A 17,364-nucleotide genomic window follows, 5' to 3' on the forward strand; every position below is an offset into this window, starting at 1 on the left:
TGTCTGCCAACACCCCTGGGATAATGTACATTTGATGCAGTATTATGACAACTCATTGTCACAATGGTAGGGATTAACTGAGCTGGTCTTGGGTCATTGATATGTCATTGTCTCAACACAGCCTTGAAATGCGTGGACAGAGTCCAGGAGCCAAGATTATTTGGATGGACTCCGTCATTCCAGAAGGTGTCAAAGTTATCTATAAAAGTGATTCCAACAGAGCTACAGTAATATTTTAGCCAAGTGTGTAATGCCAGTAGCCTGCTGAATTTTTCACACCCGCGACCCAAAGATGGTACCGGACCTGAAATGATTGGCCGCTTTTTGAAATCTTTCATTGCTAGAATCAGTTAATTAAAATCAATTTTCAGAAGTTCCGAGCTAGCCCTCCTGATGTCGCTTGACCCCACATGGACTACGACAGCGTCAGCTCCCAGCATCTGTCGTAGAACGGTTGGAAGCAGCCTTGTAATGTCCTGTACTCGTGAGATTGGGCACTGGCAACCAAGATGTTTCTCACCATAGAGCTGCCGAGAAGGTCCGGCCGTTCTATCACCTTGAGTGGTTTAGAAGACCCCTCGATGACCGAAGGGCGGTGGGGCCCGATGGACCTGAGCCGGCTGTAGTATCCATCGTGGATGATGAATGGGCCGGTCTCTCAGGCAGCCTCACGGTCTGATGAGGGTGGGAGCTCTGAGGATCTGAACCAGAGGTAGAAGCCACCGGATAGGGAGACAGAACAGAGGACGAAGGCTCAGGTACCTCAGGATCAGCTCTCAATTCGGAAGCTTCAAGGAAGAAGGCGCCGGAACCTCTGGATCCAGAGCAGCAAAGCCGTTTCTGGTCTGTGTCTGGTCCGGGCTCAACATCTCCAAGGAGGCCCCCATTGCCAGAGGACGCTTTCTTCCACAGCGAGTGACATATCTCCATGGCTGGTTGGTTGGGTCGAGAACAAGAACATCCCCCAAGTCATCCAGGAGCATCCTACTAGCGCCGTTCTCCAAGGAAGGGGGAGACCCCTTCATGGAGGGATCCCTGCAGAGTACTGGCCAGACGGCTGTGGAGAGCCGACACGGTGGTGACACCTCCACCAGACCAGAGCGGTGTTCGGCTACTGGGGTAGAAGAAAAATTAAAAGTAGGCAGGCATGGATTCCCCAGTAGCTTGTGTAGGGTTGCTACTTGTTTGCTAAGAGTAGCCACTTCGCCCCTGTAGTTCTCTGCAAGCAAACAGTTGCTACATTGAAAGTCTGGGCGGTCCACATTGTCCCGGATTAAAGCAAAGTAAACACAGCTCTCTCTCTTTACATGGAATCTGGTAGGATCCCGGGACAGATAGTGGCGTTCACAGCAACTGAGCCCAAGGGCACAACGGCCACTGGCCACAAAAGGCATGGATTTTTTTAGGGGGCATTTCGGCCACACAAAGGAGATGCTGCTGGGAAATGTGCAGCTTTATCAAGTGCCAACGTTTGTATCACAACTAAAGTTACATAAATTACTATAATTTAAGCATATAAGAGTACCTGTTTCTTTGTTAACCGCTCAACACAGAATAGATGCATGTGCGCAATCACTCAAATCGTTTGGAGAAATTTTCCTTTCTATTTTATTCAGCTATTTTCAATTGTATTCTTCATACTATAAAATAATGCCACTGAATTCTAATCAAATCTTGACTGCTAAATGACCTAGTGTAGCCCACCACCATATGGCATTGCCAGATCAGGGCCTAACATAAGGACAACTCAGAGAATGCTATTCTGTTCTTCTGAAATAGACTACATTTTCTTCATATCATGTTTCTTTAGACCTGTCTAAAATAAATAATGGAGTTATTGTCATGGTGTAGGCTATTTTACATGGATTTATTAGAGGTTCCAAAGGTCTGCATCAGTGGCTTGTAGGCTATGCGTGGAAGCCAGGAGATGCTAAATGTGTTTATGTTAATTAACGGTCAATTACCGTGAGACCGGCAGTTATTTGCTTGACAATCACCGGCTGACGAAATGTAATGACTGCCACAGCCCTAGTTCCAAGCCACATGAAATGCATACTGTATCCCAAATTTTACATTTTACAGCCCCACTCTGTTCTTCCCCCCTCACATGGAAGCTCTGCAATTAGGGAATTTTGGAAGGAAGGCTACAAGAATAAAACACTCCTCATCTCTTTTGGAACTAGGACAGCTATTTTGCATTCCATACCCCTGCGTCAGATCTGGTTGACCTCACACTAAAGCCCATACTCATTCCCTACAGAGAGGAATAATCCAATAGGGTGTCATCATCCCACTGTGCTCTCGCTGTAGGTGCTGGCTCTGGCCCCTTCTCTGTTCTTCTTGACCTAGAGAACCTCAGACATGAAAGTGCCACATGTGGGACTTCTGAGCTTGTGATAATTGTGTGGGTGTGTATGTATACGTGCGTGTGTATGTGTGTGTATGAGTGAGTGTGTGTGTGTGTGTGTGTGTGTTCGTGCGCATGCATGCATGTGTGTGTGCGTGCATGTGTGAGCAACTGGAGAAGGCTTTTGAGAGGACACACTACCCAGACGTGTTTGTGTGCGTGCTTGTGTCTACAGCATGTCCTACCTGTACACGGGCCTCTGTGAGCTTGGTCCTCTGGGCAAGCTCTTCTCTGGTGTAGATGTCAGGGTAGTGTGTCCTATCAAAGGCCTTCTCCAGCTCCTCTAGCTGTTCGGCCGTGAAGGTGATGCGACTGCGCCTCTGTTTCCTCTTCAGGGGCAGGTCCGGCTCAGACTCCACATCCGAGGCGTCGTCCATCCGGCTACCTGCATCGGGAATAGAGACAGAGAGTTGGTCTTAATGTAATTCAGTTGACGGGCTAAGTGACCATTGGTTTTAAGTCCTCAGGCTGTTCTTATACGGACACCATACTGTTGAAGTGAAGTGCAGTTCACCAGTCTCAATTCACATATTTTTTTACGTAGTTTATAAGACATTTATGGCATGTACAAGTATGTAAAACAACCACATATCACAATTAGGTAAAACCTTCCATAGTAGCCGTTTCTACATTCCTACACTTACATTTCAGTCATTTAACAGACACACTTGTTCAGAGCAATGTCAGTGCATTCAACTTAGGTAGGCAAAACAACCACATATCACAGTCATTGCAAGTAAAACTTTCTTTAAACTAGCCAATATCTGACAAGTGCGGGTTTCAGTGCAAGAAAGATATTTAGGAAGAACCACGGAGAGATGTTGTTCACAGGGGGAGGCAGTGGAAGATAGATGGGAACGATGGCTCCTATGGCTCCTCTAACGGGAATACGACTGTATTTACTTCACTGTCTGGTTATTTATGAGGGAGCCTTTTCTGTCAACACAATCCTGTATCAGTACACATCCCCCAGAATGCCCTGAGACGGGTAGCTCAGATTGGAGGCAGGTGCTAATCTCTCCAGACCACCTTGCGCCCGTGGCGAAATGTGACAGCAAACTGGCAGCATGTAAATATTGCCAATATATTAGTGTGTGGCGGTGAATAAATGAAATCAGCGCTACACAATATACTATACAGTGAGAGAAAAAAGTATTTGATCCCCTGCTGATTTTGTACGTTTGCCCACTGACAAAGACATGTTTAGACTCTAATTTTAATGGTAGGTTTATTTTAACAGTAAGAGACAGAATAACAACAAAAAAATCCAGAAAAACGCATGTCAAAAATGTTATAAATTGCATTTTAATGAGGGAAATAAGTATTTGACCCCTCTGCAAAACATAACTTAGTACTTGGTGGCAAAACCCTTGTTGGCAATCACAGAGGTCAGACGTTTCTTGTAGTTGGCCACCAGGTTTGCACACATCTCAGGAGGGATTTTGTCCCACTCCTCTTTGCAGATCTTCTCCAAGTCATTAAGGTTTCAAGCCTGACGTTTGGCAACTCGAACCTACAGCTCCCTCCACAGATTTTCTATGGGAAAAAGGTCTGGAGACTGGCTAGGCCACTCCAGGACCTTAATGTGCTTCTTCTTGAGCCACTCCTTTGTTGCCTTGGCCGTGTGCTTTGGGTCATTGTCATGCTGAAATACCCATCCACGACCCATTTTCAATGCCCTGGCTGAGGGAAGGAGGTTCTCACCCAAGATTTGGCGGTACATGGCCCCGTCCATAGATAGAGTGCCCTTTGATGCGGTGAAGTTGTCCTGTGTCCTTAGCATAAAACACCCCCAAAGCATAATGTTTCCACCTCCATGTTTGATGGTGGGGATGGTGTTCTTGGGGTCATAGGCAGCATTCCTCCTCCTCCAAACACGGCGAGTTGAGTTGATGCCAAAGAGCTCCATTCTGGTCTCATCTGACCACAACACTTTCACCCAGTTCTCCTCTGAATCATTCAGATGTTCATTGGCAAACGTCAGACGGGCATGTATATGTGCTTTCTTGAGCAGGGGGACCTTGCGGGCGCTGCAGGATTTCAGTCCTTCACGGCGTAGTGTGTTACCAATTGTTTTCTTGGTGACTATGGTCCCAGCTGCCTTGAGATCATTGACAAGATCCTCCCGTGTAGTTCTGGGCTGATTCCTCACCGTTCTCATGATCATTGCAACTCCACGAAGTGAGATCTTGCATGGAGCCCCAGGCCGAGGGAGATTGACAGGTCTTTTGTGTTTCTTCCATTTGTGAATAATCGCACCAACTGTTGTCACCTTCTCACCAAGCTGCTTGGCGATGGTCTTGTAGCCCATTCCAGCCTTGTGTAGGTCTACATTCTTGTCTCTGACATCCTTGGAGAGCTCTTTGGTCTTGGCCATGGTGGAGAGTTTGGAATCTGATTGATCGATTGCTTCTGTGGACAGGTGTCTTTTATACAGGTAACAAGCTGAGATTAGGAGCACTCCCTTTAAGAGTGTGCTCCTAATCTCAGCTCGTTACCTGTATAAAAGACACCTGAGAGCCAGAAATCTTTCTGATTGAGAGGGGGTCAAATACTTATTTCCCTCATTAAAATGCAAATCAATTTATAACATTTTTGACATGCGTTGTTCTGTATTTTTTTGTTGTTATTCTGTCTCTCACTGTTCAAATAAACCATTACAATTATAGACTGATCATTTCTTTGTCAGTGGGCAAATGTACAAAATCAGCAGGGGATCAAATACTTTTTTCCCTCACTGTATATCCATGCTGGTGTTTTAAAATAACCATGGTGGCAGGTTATTGGTATGTATAGCCATCAGTTTTAATTACGTTTGAGCATTGGAGGAGCGCATGCAAAGGATAAGGTGTGAAGTTGAGACTCCATTGTCTCTAACTAAATGTGTAAATTGGGATGTAAATAGAACGAGTGGTAACTGGTAATGTGATGCCATACGCACAGAATTAGCTACATACTGTCTATAATTTAATAGCATCTCTGTGGACGTATGTACACCAGTGAAAACTGTGAGTGACTTCACAGTGGTGAGATTCCATAAAGTCCCTTGTTAGTGACATGTTAATTCGAACATGCTGTTCCAAATGAAATTTAGGCTATTTCACCAAACACATTCATTCAGGTTGGCCAGTTGGACATGACTGAATGTTGACCCATTACTCGACACACTATACCACTATCAAACCATAATAATAATGCATTCTTGCACTGTATCAAAAACACTCTTGTTCGCCTCCCGAGTGGCGCACCGGTCTAAGGCACTGCATCGCAGTGCCTGAGGCATCACTACAGACGGCCGTGACCGGAAGTTCCATGAGGCGGTGCACAATTGGCCCAGCATCATCCGGGTTAGGGGAGGGTTTGGCCCGCCAGCATGTCCTTGTCCCATCACGCTCTAGCGACTCCTTGTGGCAGGCAGGGTGCCTGCAAGCTGACCTCGACTGTAACTACCAATTAGATATCACGAAATTGGGGAGAAAAAGGGGTAAAAATATTCAAATTTAAAACACTCTTGTTTGCAGTGGACATCGTGTACACCTGAGTAAAGTGGTATCATTGACAGTCAGGTCTGTTCTTCTGTCCCCCCACCCTTGCGGACTGCAGAGAGGATCAGTGAGTGTGCATGGGGGCTGATCCTTCTCCAAATGTCCCTCCACACCCACGGCAGCCTGAAGAGGCTCAGCTCTCCAGACACAGGGCCCTAATCCTGTCTATTGCTTCTCCCTGCGTTTAAGCCATTCCACATTAGGGATGGCTGCACTGCCTCCTCTCGCTGCACTCATTAGATAGAGTGCCTTCAGAAAGTATTCACACCACTTTACTTACACCATGAATTTTAAATGTATTCAATTGAGATTTTATGTCACTGATCTACACACAATACCCTATAATGTCAAAGTGGAATTTTCTTTGTAGACAAAATTTAAAGCTGAAATGTATTGAGTCAATAAATATTCAACCCTTTTACTATGGCAGGCCTAAATAAGTTCAAGAGTAAAAATGTGCTTAACAAATTGCTCAATACTGTAAGTTGCATGGGACTGATTTTGTGTTAAATAATAGTGGTTAACATTATTTTTTGAATAACTACCCCATTTCTGTACCCCACACATACAATTATCTGTACGGTCCCTCAATCGAGTAGTAGATTCAACCACAAAGACCAGGGAACTTATTGTTAGATGGGTAAAAAAAATTATAAAAGCATTCGTTAAATATCAACTTGAGCATGGTGAAGTTATTAATTAGGCTTTGGATGGTGTATCAATACACCCAGTCACTACAAAGTTACAGGCATCCTTCCTAACTCAGTTGCCGGAGAGGAAGGAAACTGCTCAGGGATTTCACCATGAGGCCGATGTTGATTTTAAAACAGTTACAGAGTTTAATGGTTGTGATTTGAGAAAATTGAGGATGGATCCACAACATTGTAATTACTCCACAACACTAACCTAAATTACAGAGTGAAAAGAAGGAAGCCTGTACATAATAAAATATTCCAAAACATGCATCCTGTTTGCAACAAGGCAAAGCAATGAACTTCTTGTCCTTAATACAAAGTGTTATGTTTGGGGCAAATCCAACACATCACAGAGTACCACTCTTCATATTTTCAAGCATGGTGGTGGCTGCGTCATGTTATTGGTATACTTGTCATCGGCAAGGACTAGGGAGGTTTTAGTTTTAATAAAAAGAAACGCAATACAGCTATAAGCACAGGAACAATCCTAGAGGAAAACCTGGTTCAGTCTGCTTTCCAACAGACACTGAGAGACAAATTCACCTTTCAGCAAGACAATAACTTAAAACACAAGGCCAAATCTACACTGGAGTTGCTTAATTAAACAACGTTGAATGTTTCTGAGTGGCCTAGTTACAGTTTTGACTTAAATCAGCTTGAAAATCTATGGCACAACTTGGAAAAGGCTGTCTAGCAATGATCAAGAATCAATTTCACAGAGCTTGAAAAAATGTTTTATGAATAATTGGCAAATACTGTACTATCCAGGTAGGCAAAGCTCTTAGAGACTTGTGATGAGTGTGATTAGAAGGAGTCAGGCGCAGGAGGGTAAATCACCGAATACAGAGTTTATTCCGTCGTACACAGTTGCGCTGGATAGCGACAACAAAATACAGGCACAGGGGAACAATCTACCCCGGCAATAGAAGGTACGGGTGGCTCCAACAAAATACAGGCACAGGGGAATAATCTACCCCGGCAATACAAGGTACGAGTAGCTCCACCGAGCTACACTCAACTCACATAAAACAATCACCCACAAGGGGGCAGAGGGAACACTTATACACAGACTAATGAGGGGATATAAACCAGATGTATGTAATTGACAAGACAAGAAAAATGGAATGATGATATACAGTGGGGAGAACAAGTATTTGATACACTGCCGATTTTGCAGGTTTTCCTACTTACAAAGCATTTAGAGCTCTGTAATTTTTATCATAGGTACACTTCAACTGTGAGAGACTGAATCTAAAACAAAAATTCAGAAAATCACATTGTATGATTTTTAAGTAATTAATCTGCATTTTATTGCATGACATAAGTATTTGATACATCAGAAAAGCAGAACTTAATATTTGGTACAGAAACCTTTGTTTGCAATTACAGAGATCATACGTTTCCTGTAGGTTTTGACCAGGTTTGCACACACTGCAGCAGGGATTTTGGCCCACTCCTCCATACAGACCTTCTCCAGATCCTTCAGGTTTCGGGGCTGTCGCTGGGCAATACGAACTTTCAGCTCCCTCCAAAGAGTTTCTATTGTGTTCAGGTCTGGAGACTGGCTAGGCCACTCCAGGACCTTGAGATGCTTCTTACGGAGCCACTCCTTAGTTGCCCTGGCTGTGTGTTTCGGGTCGTTGTCATGCTGGAAGACCCAGCCACGACCCATCTTCAATGCTCTTACTGAGGGAAGGAGGTTGTTGGCCAAGATCTCGCGATACATGGCCCAATCCATCCTCCCCTCAATACGGTGCAGTCGTCCTGTCCCCTTTGCAGAAAAGCATCCCCAAAGAATGATGTTTCCATCTCCATGCTTCACGGTTGGGATGGTGTTCATGGGGTTGTACTCATCCTTCTTCTTCCTCCAAACACGGCGAGTGGAATTTAGACGAAAATGCTATATTTTTGTCTCATCAGACCACATGACCTTCTCTTATTCCTCCTCTGGATCATCCAGATGGTCATTAGCAAACTTCAGACGGGCCTGGACATGCGCTGGCTTGAGCAGGGGGACCTTGCGTGCGCTGCAGGATTTTAATCCATGACGGCGTAGTGTGTTACTAATGTTTTTCTTTGAGTCTGTGGTCCCAGCTCTTTGCAGGTCATTGACCAGGTCCTGCCGTGTAGTTCTGGGCTGATCCCTCACCTTCCTCATGATCATTGATGCCCCACGAGGTGAGATCTTGCATGGAGCCCCAGAACGAGGGTGATTGACCGTCATCTTGAAGTTCTTCCATTTTCTAATAATTGCGCCAACAGTTGTTGCCTTCTCACCAAGCTGCTTACCTATTGTCCTGTAGCCTATCCCAGCCTTGTGCAGGTCTACAATTTTATCCCTGATGTCCTTACACAGCTCTCTGGTCTTGGCCATTGTGGAGAGGTTGGAGTCTGTTTGATTGAGTGTGTGGACAGGTGTCTTTTATACAGGTAACGAGTTCAAACAGGTGCAGTTAATACAGGTAATGAGTGGAGAACAGGAAGACTTCTTATAGAAAAACTAACAGGTCTGTGAGAGCCGGAATTCTTACTGGTTGGTAGGTGATCAAATACTTATGTCATGCAATAAAATGCAAATTAATTACTTAAAAATCATACAATGTGATTTTCTGTATTTTTGTTTTAGATTCCGTCTCTCACAGTTGAAGTGTACCTATGCTAAATATTACAGACCTCTACATGCTTTGTAAGTAGGAAAACCTGCAAAATCGGCAGTGTATCAAATACTTGTTCTCCCCACTGTATGGAGCGGCAGTGGCTAGTAAGCCAGTGACGAAGAACGCCAAAGCCTGCCCGAACAAGGAGGGGAGGCAGCCTCGGCGGAAGTCGTAACAACCCAAAAAGACTCACAGCTGTGATCGCCACCAAGTTTTGACTCAGGGGTGTGAATACAGAATGTATTTCTGTGTTTCATTTTCAATAAATTTGCAAACATTTCAAAAACCATGTTTTCACGTTGTCTTTATGGGGTATTGTGTGTAGATGGGTGAGCATTTAAAAAAAAATCTATTTTGAATTCAGGATGTAACAACAAAATATGGAATAAGTCAAGGGGTATGAATACTTTCTGAAGGCACTGTATGCATGGAGCTGGGGATGGAGGAGGGAGGAAAAGAGGCAGGGCAACCCCAAGAGGAGGGGTAGAGGAGTGGAGGGGAAAGAGAAGGGTGCAGGTCCCAGGCTGCCCAATCTGTGGCCAGGCGATTATGGGAGGAGTTGCGGGTGGCAATGCTGGCTCTTGAGTGGTGGAGAGAAGGGACGGAGAGAACGAAAGAGAGAAGAAGTTAGGGAGGGAGCGGAGAGTGGGATAGATTTGGGAGGTCAGTTTCCCTGCTTCTGGCCTCTATCTCAGTGCTGAGAAGCTTTATTACCCTGCCTCTATCCCTGTTTGCCTCCAAAGTCTTAGGTCAGTTAGGATCACCACTTTATTTTAAGAACGAGAAATGTCAGAATAATAGTAGAGAGAATGATTTATTTCAACGTTTATTTCTTTCATCACATTCCCAGTGGGTCAGAAGTTAACATACACTCAGTTAGTATTTGGTAGCATTGCCTTTAAATTGTTTAACTTGGGTCAAACGTTTCGGGTAGCCTTCCACAAGCTTCCCACAATAAGTTGGGTGAATTTTGGCCCATTCCTCCTGACAGAGCTGGTGTAACTGAATCAAGTTTGTAGGCCTCCTTGCTCGCACATGCTTTTTCAGTTCTGCCCACAAATTTCCTATAGGATTAAGGTCAGGGCTTTGTGATGGCCACTCCAATACCTTGACTTTTTTGTCCATTTTGCCACAACTTTGGAAGTATGCTTGGGGTCATTGTCCATTTGGAAGACCCATTTGCGACCAAGCTTTAACTTCCTGACTGATGTCTTGAGATGTTGCTTCAATATATCCACATCATATTCCTTCCTCATGATGCCATCTATTTTGTGAAGTGCACCAGTCCCTCCTGCAGCAAAGCACCCCCACAGCATGATGCTGCCACCCCCATGCTTCACGGTTGGGATGGTGTTCTTCGGCTAGCAAGCTACCCCCTTTTTCCTCCAAACATAACGATGGTCATTATGGCCAAACAGTTCTATTTTTGTTTCATCAGACCAGAGGACATTTCTCCAAAAAGTACGATCTTTGTCCCCATGTCCAGTTACAAACCGTAGTCTAGCTTTTTTATGGCGGTTTTGGAACAGTGGCTTCTTCCTTGCTGAGCGGCCTTTCAGGTTATGTTGATATAGGACTCATTTTACAGTGGATATAGATACTTTTGTACCTGTTTCCTCCAGCATCTTCACAAGGTCCTTTGCTGTTGTTCTGGGATTGATTCGCACTTTTCGCACCAAAGTACGTTCATCTCTAGGAGACAGATCGCGTCTCCTTCCTGAGCGGTATGACAGCTGCGTGGTCCCATGGTGTTTATACTTGCGTACTATTGTTTGTACAGATGAACGTGGTACTTTCAGGCATTTGGAAATTGCTCCCAAGGATGAACCATACTTGTGGAGGTCTACATTTTTTTATCCTGAGGTCTTGGCTGATTTCTTTTGATTTTCCCATGATGTCAAGCAAAGAGGCACTGAGTTTGAAGGTAGGCCTTGAAATATATCCACAGGTACACCTCCAATTGACTCAAATGATGTCAATTAGCCTATCAGAAGCTTCTAAAGCCATGACATCATTTTCTGGAATTTTCCAAGCTGTTTAAAGGCACAGTCAACTTAGTGTATGTAAACTTCTGACCCACTGGAATTGTGATACAGTGAATTATAAGTGAAATAATCTGTCTGTAAACAATTGTTGGAAAAATTACTTGTGTCATGAACAAAGTAGATGTCCTAACTGACTTGCCAAAACTATAGTTTGTTAACAAGAAATTTGTGGAGTGGTTGAAAAACGAGTTTGAATGACTCCAACCTAACTTCCGACTTCAACTGTATATATGTATATATCTATCTATCTATATACACTGCTCAAAAAAATTAAGGGAACACTAAAATAACACATCCTAGATCTGAATGAATGAAATAATCTTATTAAATACTTTTTTCTTTACATAGTTGAATGTGCTGACATCAAAATCAACCAACAATTATCAATGGAAATCAAATGTATCAACCCATGGAGGTCTGGATTTGGAGTCACCCTCAAAATTAAAGTGGAAAACCACACTACAGGCTGATCCAACTTTGATGTAATGTCCTTAAAACAAGTCAAAATGAGGCTCAGTAGTGTGTGTGGCCTCCACCTGCCTGTATGACCTCCCTACAATGCCTGGGCATGCTCCTGATGAGGTGGCGGATGGTCTCCTGAGGGATCTCCTCCCAGACCTGGACTAAAGCATCCGCCAACTCCTGGACAGTCTGTGGTGCAACGTGGCGTTGGTGGATGGAGCGAGACATGATGTCCCAGATGTGCTCAATTGGATTCAGGTCTGGGGAACGGGCGGGCCAGTCCATAGCATCAATGCCTTCCTCTTGCAGGAACTGCTGACACACTCCAGCCACATGAGGTCTAGCATTGTCTTGCATTAGGAGGAACCCAGGGCCAACCGCACCAGCATATGGTCTCACAAGGGGTCTTAGGATCTCATCTCGGTACCTAATGGCAGTCAGGCTACCTCTGGCGAGCACATGGAGGGCTGTGCGGCCCCCAAAGAAATGCCACCCCACACCATGACTGACCCACCGCCAAACCGGTCATGCTGGAGGATGTTGCAGGCAGCAGAACGTTCTCCACGGCGTCTCCAGACTCTGTCACGTCTGTCACATGTGCTCAGTGTGAACCTGCTTTCATCTGTGAAGAGCACAGGGCACCAGTGGCGAATTTGCCAATCTTGGTGTTCTCTGGCAAATGCCAAACGTCCTGCATGGTGTTGGGCTGTAAGCACAACCCCCACCTGTGGACGTCGGGCCCTCATACCACCCTCATGGAGTCTGTTTCTGACCGTTTGAGCAGACACATTTTGCAGGGCTCTGGCAGTTCTCCTCCTGCTCCTCCTTGCACAAAGGCGGAGGTAGCGGTCCTACTGCTGGGTTGTTGACCGCCTACGGCCTCCTCCACGTCTCCTGATGTACTGGCCTGTCTCCTGGTAGCGCCTCCATGCTCTGGACATTACGCTGACAGACACAGCAAACCTTCTTGCCACAGCTCGCATTGATGTGCCATCCTGGATGAGCTGCACTACCTGAGCCACTTGTGTTGGTTGTAGACTCCGTCTCATGCTACCACTAGAGTGAAAGCACCGCCAGCATTCAAAAGTGACCAAAACATCAGCCAGGAAGCATAGGAACTGAGAAGTGGTCTGTGGTCACCACCTGCAGAACCACTTCTTTATTAGGGGTGTCTTGCTAATTGCCTATAATTTCCACCTGTTGTCGATTCCATCTGCACAACAGCATGTGACATTTATTGTCAATCAGTGTTGCTTCCTAAGTGGACAGTTTGATTTCACAGAAGTGTGATTGACTTGGAGTTACATTGTGTTGTTTAAGTGTTCCCTTTATTTTTTTGAGCAATGTATATAATTTTTTACATTTGATATATTTACCCATTTCAAAATGAAATTTAACCACAAATGTGGGAGGCTTACTATGGTGTCATGGAAGAACCGTGACTTTGCACCGTTCATCTTTCCCTTGATCCTGACTAGTCTCCCAGTCTGCCTAGTCTCCCATCCTAGTCTCCCAGCCTGCCACCACCATGTTTCACCGTAGGGATGGTGCCAGGTTTCCTCCAGATGTGACGCTTGGCATTCAGGCCAAAGAGTTCTATCTTTGTTTCATTAGACCAGAGAATCTTGTTTCTCATGGTCTGAGAGTCCTTTCAATGCCTTTGGCAAACTCCAAGCTGGCTGTCATGCCTTTTACTGAGTAGTGGCTTCCGTCTGGCCACTCTACCATAAAGGCCGGATTGGTGCAGAGTGCTGCAAAGATGGTTGGTGCAGAGTGCTGCAGAGATGGTTGTCCTTCTGGAAGGTTCTGCCAGAGAAGAACACTGGATCTCTGTCAGAGTGACCAACGGGTTCTTGGTATGATTGAGGCCACTGTGTTCTTGGGGACCTTCAATCTGTGACTCGACACAATCCTGTCTCGGAGCTCTACGGACAATTCCTTCGACCTCATGGCTTGGTTTTACTCTGACATGCATTGTCAACTGTGGGACCTTATATGGACAGGTGTGTGCCTTTCCAAATCATGTCCAATCAATTGAATTTACAACAGGTGGACTCCAATTTTACATTTTAGTCATTTAGCAGACGCTCTTATCCAGTGCATACATTATTCTTTTTATATATATATATTTTTTTTTACTGGCCCCCCGTGGAAATCGAACCCACAACCAACTGAGCTACATCCCTGCCGGCCATTCCCTCCCCTATCCTGGACGACGCTGGGCCAATTGTGCGCCACCCCATGGGTCTCCCGGTCGCGGCCGGCTACGACAGAGCCTGGATTCGAACCAGGATCTCTAGTGGCACAGCTAGCACTGCAATACAGTGCCTTAGACCACTTCGCCACTCGGTCCAATAAAGTTGTAGAAACATCACAAGGACGAACCAATGGAAACAGGATGCACCTGAGCTCAATTTCGAGTCTCATAGCAAAGGGTCTGAATAATAAGGTATTTCTATTTTTTTATTTTTTATTATCAGCAAACATTTCTAAAAACTTGTTTTCGCTTTGTCATTATGGGGTATTGTGTGTAGATTGATGTGGAACGTTTTTATTTAATCAATTTTAGAATAAGGCTGTAATATAAAAACATGTGGAAAAAGTCAAGGGGTCTGAATACTTTACGAATGCACTGTACATCACAAAAGATTGAAACATTTAAAAAAAAACGTTTGACATAGAAACACCTGATTTTTGACGTAAAAAATTAATAATGTTTATTAATTATGAAATTATAAAACATATGAATAGCATTCCACCCATGAAGCCACTAGAGGGCGATTTGATCAGTTGACTATATGGAAAGCGCCACAAAAAAAAAACGTTTAAATAAATGGTTCATCAAATTAGCTTGGTATTTGGGTTGTTTATCAAATCAAATCAAATTGTATTTGTCACATGTGCCGAATACAACAGGTATAGTCCTTACAGTGAAATGCTAACTTACAAACCCTTATCCAACAATGCAGTTTTAAGAAAAAGAAGTGTTAAGTAAAAAATAGATAAGTAAAAAATAAATAATAATAATAATAATTATAATTAAAGAGCAGCAGTAAAATAACAATAGCGACGATATATACAGTGGGGAAAAAAAGTATTTAGTCAGCCACCAATTGTGCAAGTTCTCCCACTTAAAAAGATGAGAGAGGCCTGTAATTTTCATCATAGGTACACGTCAACAATGACAGACAAAATGAGATTTTTTTTCTCCAGAAAATCACATTGTAGGGTTTTTAATGAAGTTATTTGCAAATTATGGTGGAAAATAAGTATTTGGTCAATAACAAAAGTTTCTCAATACTTTGTTATATACCCTTTGTTGGCAATGACACAGGTCAAACGTTTTCTGTAAGTCTTCACAAGGTTTTCACACACTGTTGCTGGTATTTTGGCCCATTCCTCCATGCAGATCTCCTCTAGAGCAGTGATGTTTTGGGGCTGTCGCTGGGCAACACAGACTTTCAACTCCCTCCAAAGATTTTCTATGGGGTTGAGATCTGGAGACTGGCTAGGCCACTCCAGGACCTTGAAATGCTTCTTACGAAGCCACTCCTTCATTGCCCGGGCGGTGTGTTTGGGATCATTGTCATGCTGAAAGACCCAGCCACGTTTCATCTTCAATGCCCTTGCTGATGGAAGGAGGTTTTCACTCAAAATCTCACGATACATGGCCCCATTCATTCTTTCCTTTACACGGATCAGTCGTCCTGGTCCCTTTGCAGAAAAACAGCCCCAAAGCATGATGTTTCCACCCCCATGCTTCACAGTAGGTATGGTGTTCTTTGGATGCAACTCAGCATTCTTTGTCCTCCAAACACGACGAGTTGAGTTTTTACCAAAAAGTTCTATTTTGGTTTCATCTGACCATATGACTCTCTCTCTCTCTCTCTCTCTCTCTCTCTCTCTCTCTCTCTCTCTCTCTCTCTCTCTCTCTCTCTCTCTCTCTCTCTCTCTCTCTCTCTCTCTCTCTCTCTCTCTCTCTCTTCTCTCTCTCTCTCTCTCTCTCTCTCTCTCTCTCTCTCTCTCTCTCTCTCTCTCTCTCTCTCTCTCTCTCTCTCTCTCTCTCTCTCTCTCTCTCTCTCTCTCTCTCTCTCTCTCTCTAATGTGTTTTTCTATTTTATTATGATATTGACTGAAAATAAGCTGAGGCGACGAACCTAAACATGAAGTGAAGAAGCTGGCAAAGGGGATACTACCGTATTCCGCCACCACATCTCCAAACTGTGTCTTGGAACTGGAAGGTCAGAAACTCTGACGATAAAGGATTGGGAGATTATGGTAATGAAATAGACGCTGCTCGTCGATAGAGAGGCTCATGCTGGCCCTGATCTTTGTCTCCGCCAGATCCCACGATTGGCGTGCTAGGTCTTATCACACAAATGGGACCATGGCAGCTCCTCCACCCCTGATGCAGGGGGACAATGGGCGAATGTGCCACGGCATAAATTTAAGACATATGCTGCCTGCCCCAGTGTTTTGGATTCACTATAAAGGGACAGTCGGATACAGCCGTGCTAGGGCTGGTTATAATGATGACAATTCTGCCTTTTGAATGGGATAAATAGCACAGAACTATCACATTCTATATTCTTTACAAACAAACAGACAAACGCACATGCAACGCATATGCAATGCATACACACAAACACGCGCACCCACAAAAACAAATCTAATTAAATCTTTAGGGTCCGAAATTGAAGGCAGTTCTTCATTGTGATGACTAAATAAAGACTAAATAACAATAGCTGTAATTCCATGTGAAAGTTCTGGGGGGAGTGATTAAATCTCGTGGAGGCTCAGCGTTTATTATCATATTAGAGGCTAATTAAGTATCTGGGAGTGTGTACACTCCTCCAGGGTCCACACCATTCTGCAGTGCCATATGTTTGCACAAAAAAGTACATTTGCAACCTTCTCTCTAATTGAGGAATCGATATGAAACAGGAATTAACGAACATTAGCTAAATTGTCTCATTTCACTCTAATTAAATAAGCCTGTTAATTAACTATATTGGGGGCTGGTGTTTCTCAATGGGATCATCTTGTTGTGATAACAGCAATCAATTGGATATACTGCTGCCTGCTAGGAAAGGGTTCTTCAGCTGTCCCCATAGGAGAGCCTTTGAATAACCCTTTTAGGTTCCAAGTAGAACCCTTTTGAGTTCCATGTAGAACCCTTTTCACAGAGGGTTCTACATGGAATGCAAAAGAGTTCTACCTGGAACCAAAAAGGTTTCTACCTGGAACCAAAAACGGTTCTTCAAAGGCTCTCCTATGGGGACAGCCGAAGAACCCTTTCGAAAACATTATTTCTAAGAGTGCAGATGAATAGTTATATAACTGATAGCTTCCGGTTGGAATTCAACATCTCTTGTGAATAATTTTCTAAATAGTGCCAAATAGGGGTTCTTTGGCTTGTAACCATAGCGGAACCCTTTTTGGTGCTATATAACCCTTTTTTGAATGTTCAATAAAGAACCACGCTCATAAGGTTCCAAATGGAACCTCTATGGTGCTATAAAGAACCCTTTCATAAAGTTCCCTAAAGAACCA

The 17,364-nt window shown here is 44.1% G+C and overlaps 1 protein-coding gene across 2 annotated transcripts in view; it reads right to left on the reverse strand.

Annotated features, from left to right (window-relative positions):
- The window catches only part of LOC121546007 (paired box protein Pax-7-like), a 197,516-nt gene that overhangs the window by 158,333 nt on the left and 21,819 nt on the right, over window positions 1-17,364 (reverse strand). For both annotated transcript variants that reach the window (XM_041856969.1, XM_041856968.1), the window contains exon 5: window positions 2,593-2,792. In XM_041856969.1, the coding sequence (XP_041712903.1) occupies window positions 2,593-2,792 (200 nt within the window). The remainder of the gene's footprint in view (window positions 1-2,592; window positions 2,793-17,364) is intronic.

The sequence above is a fragment of the Coregonus clupeaformis genome, chromosome 30 (assembly GCF_020615455.1).
Source record: "Coregonus clupeaformis isolate EN_2021a chromosome 30, ASM2061545v1, whole genome shotgun sequence".
In the NCBI taxonomy this organism is placed as follows: domain Eukaryota; kingdom Metazoa; phylum Chordata; class Actinopteri; order Salmoniformes; family Salmonidae; genus Coregonus; species Coregonus clupeaformis.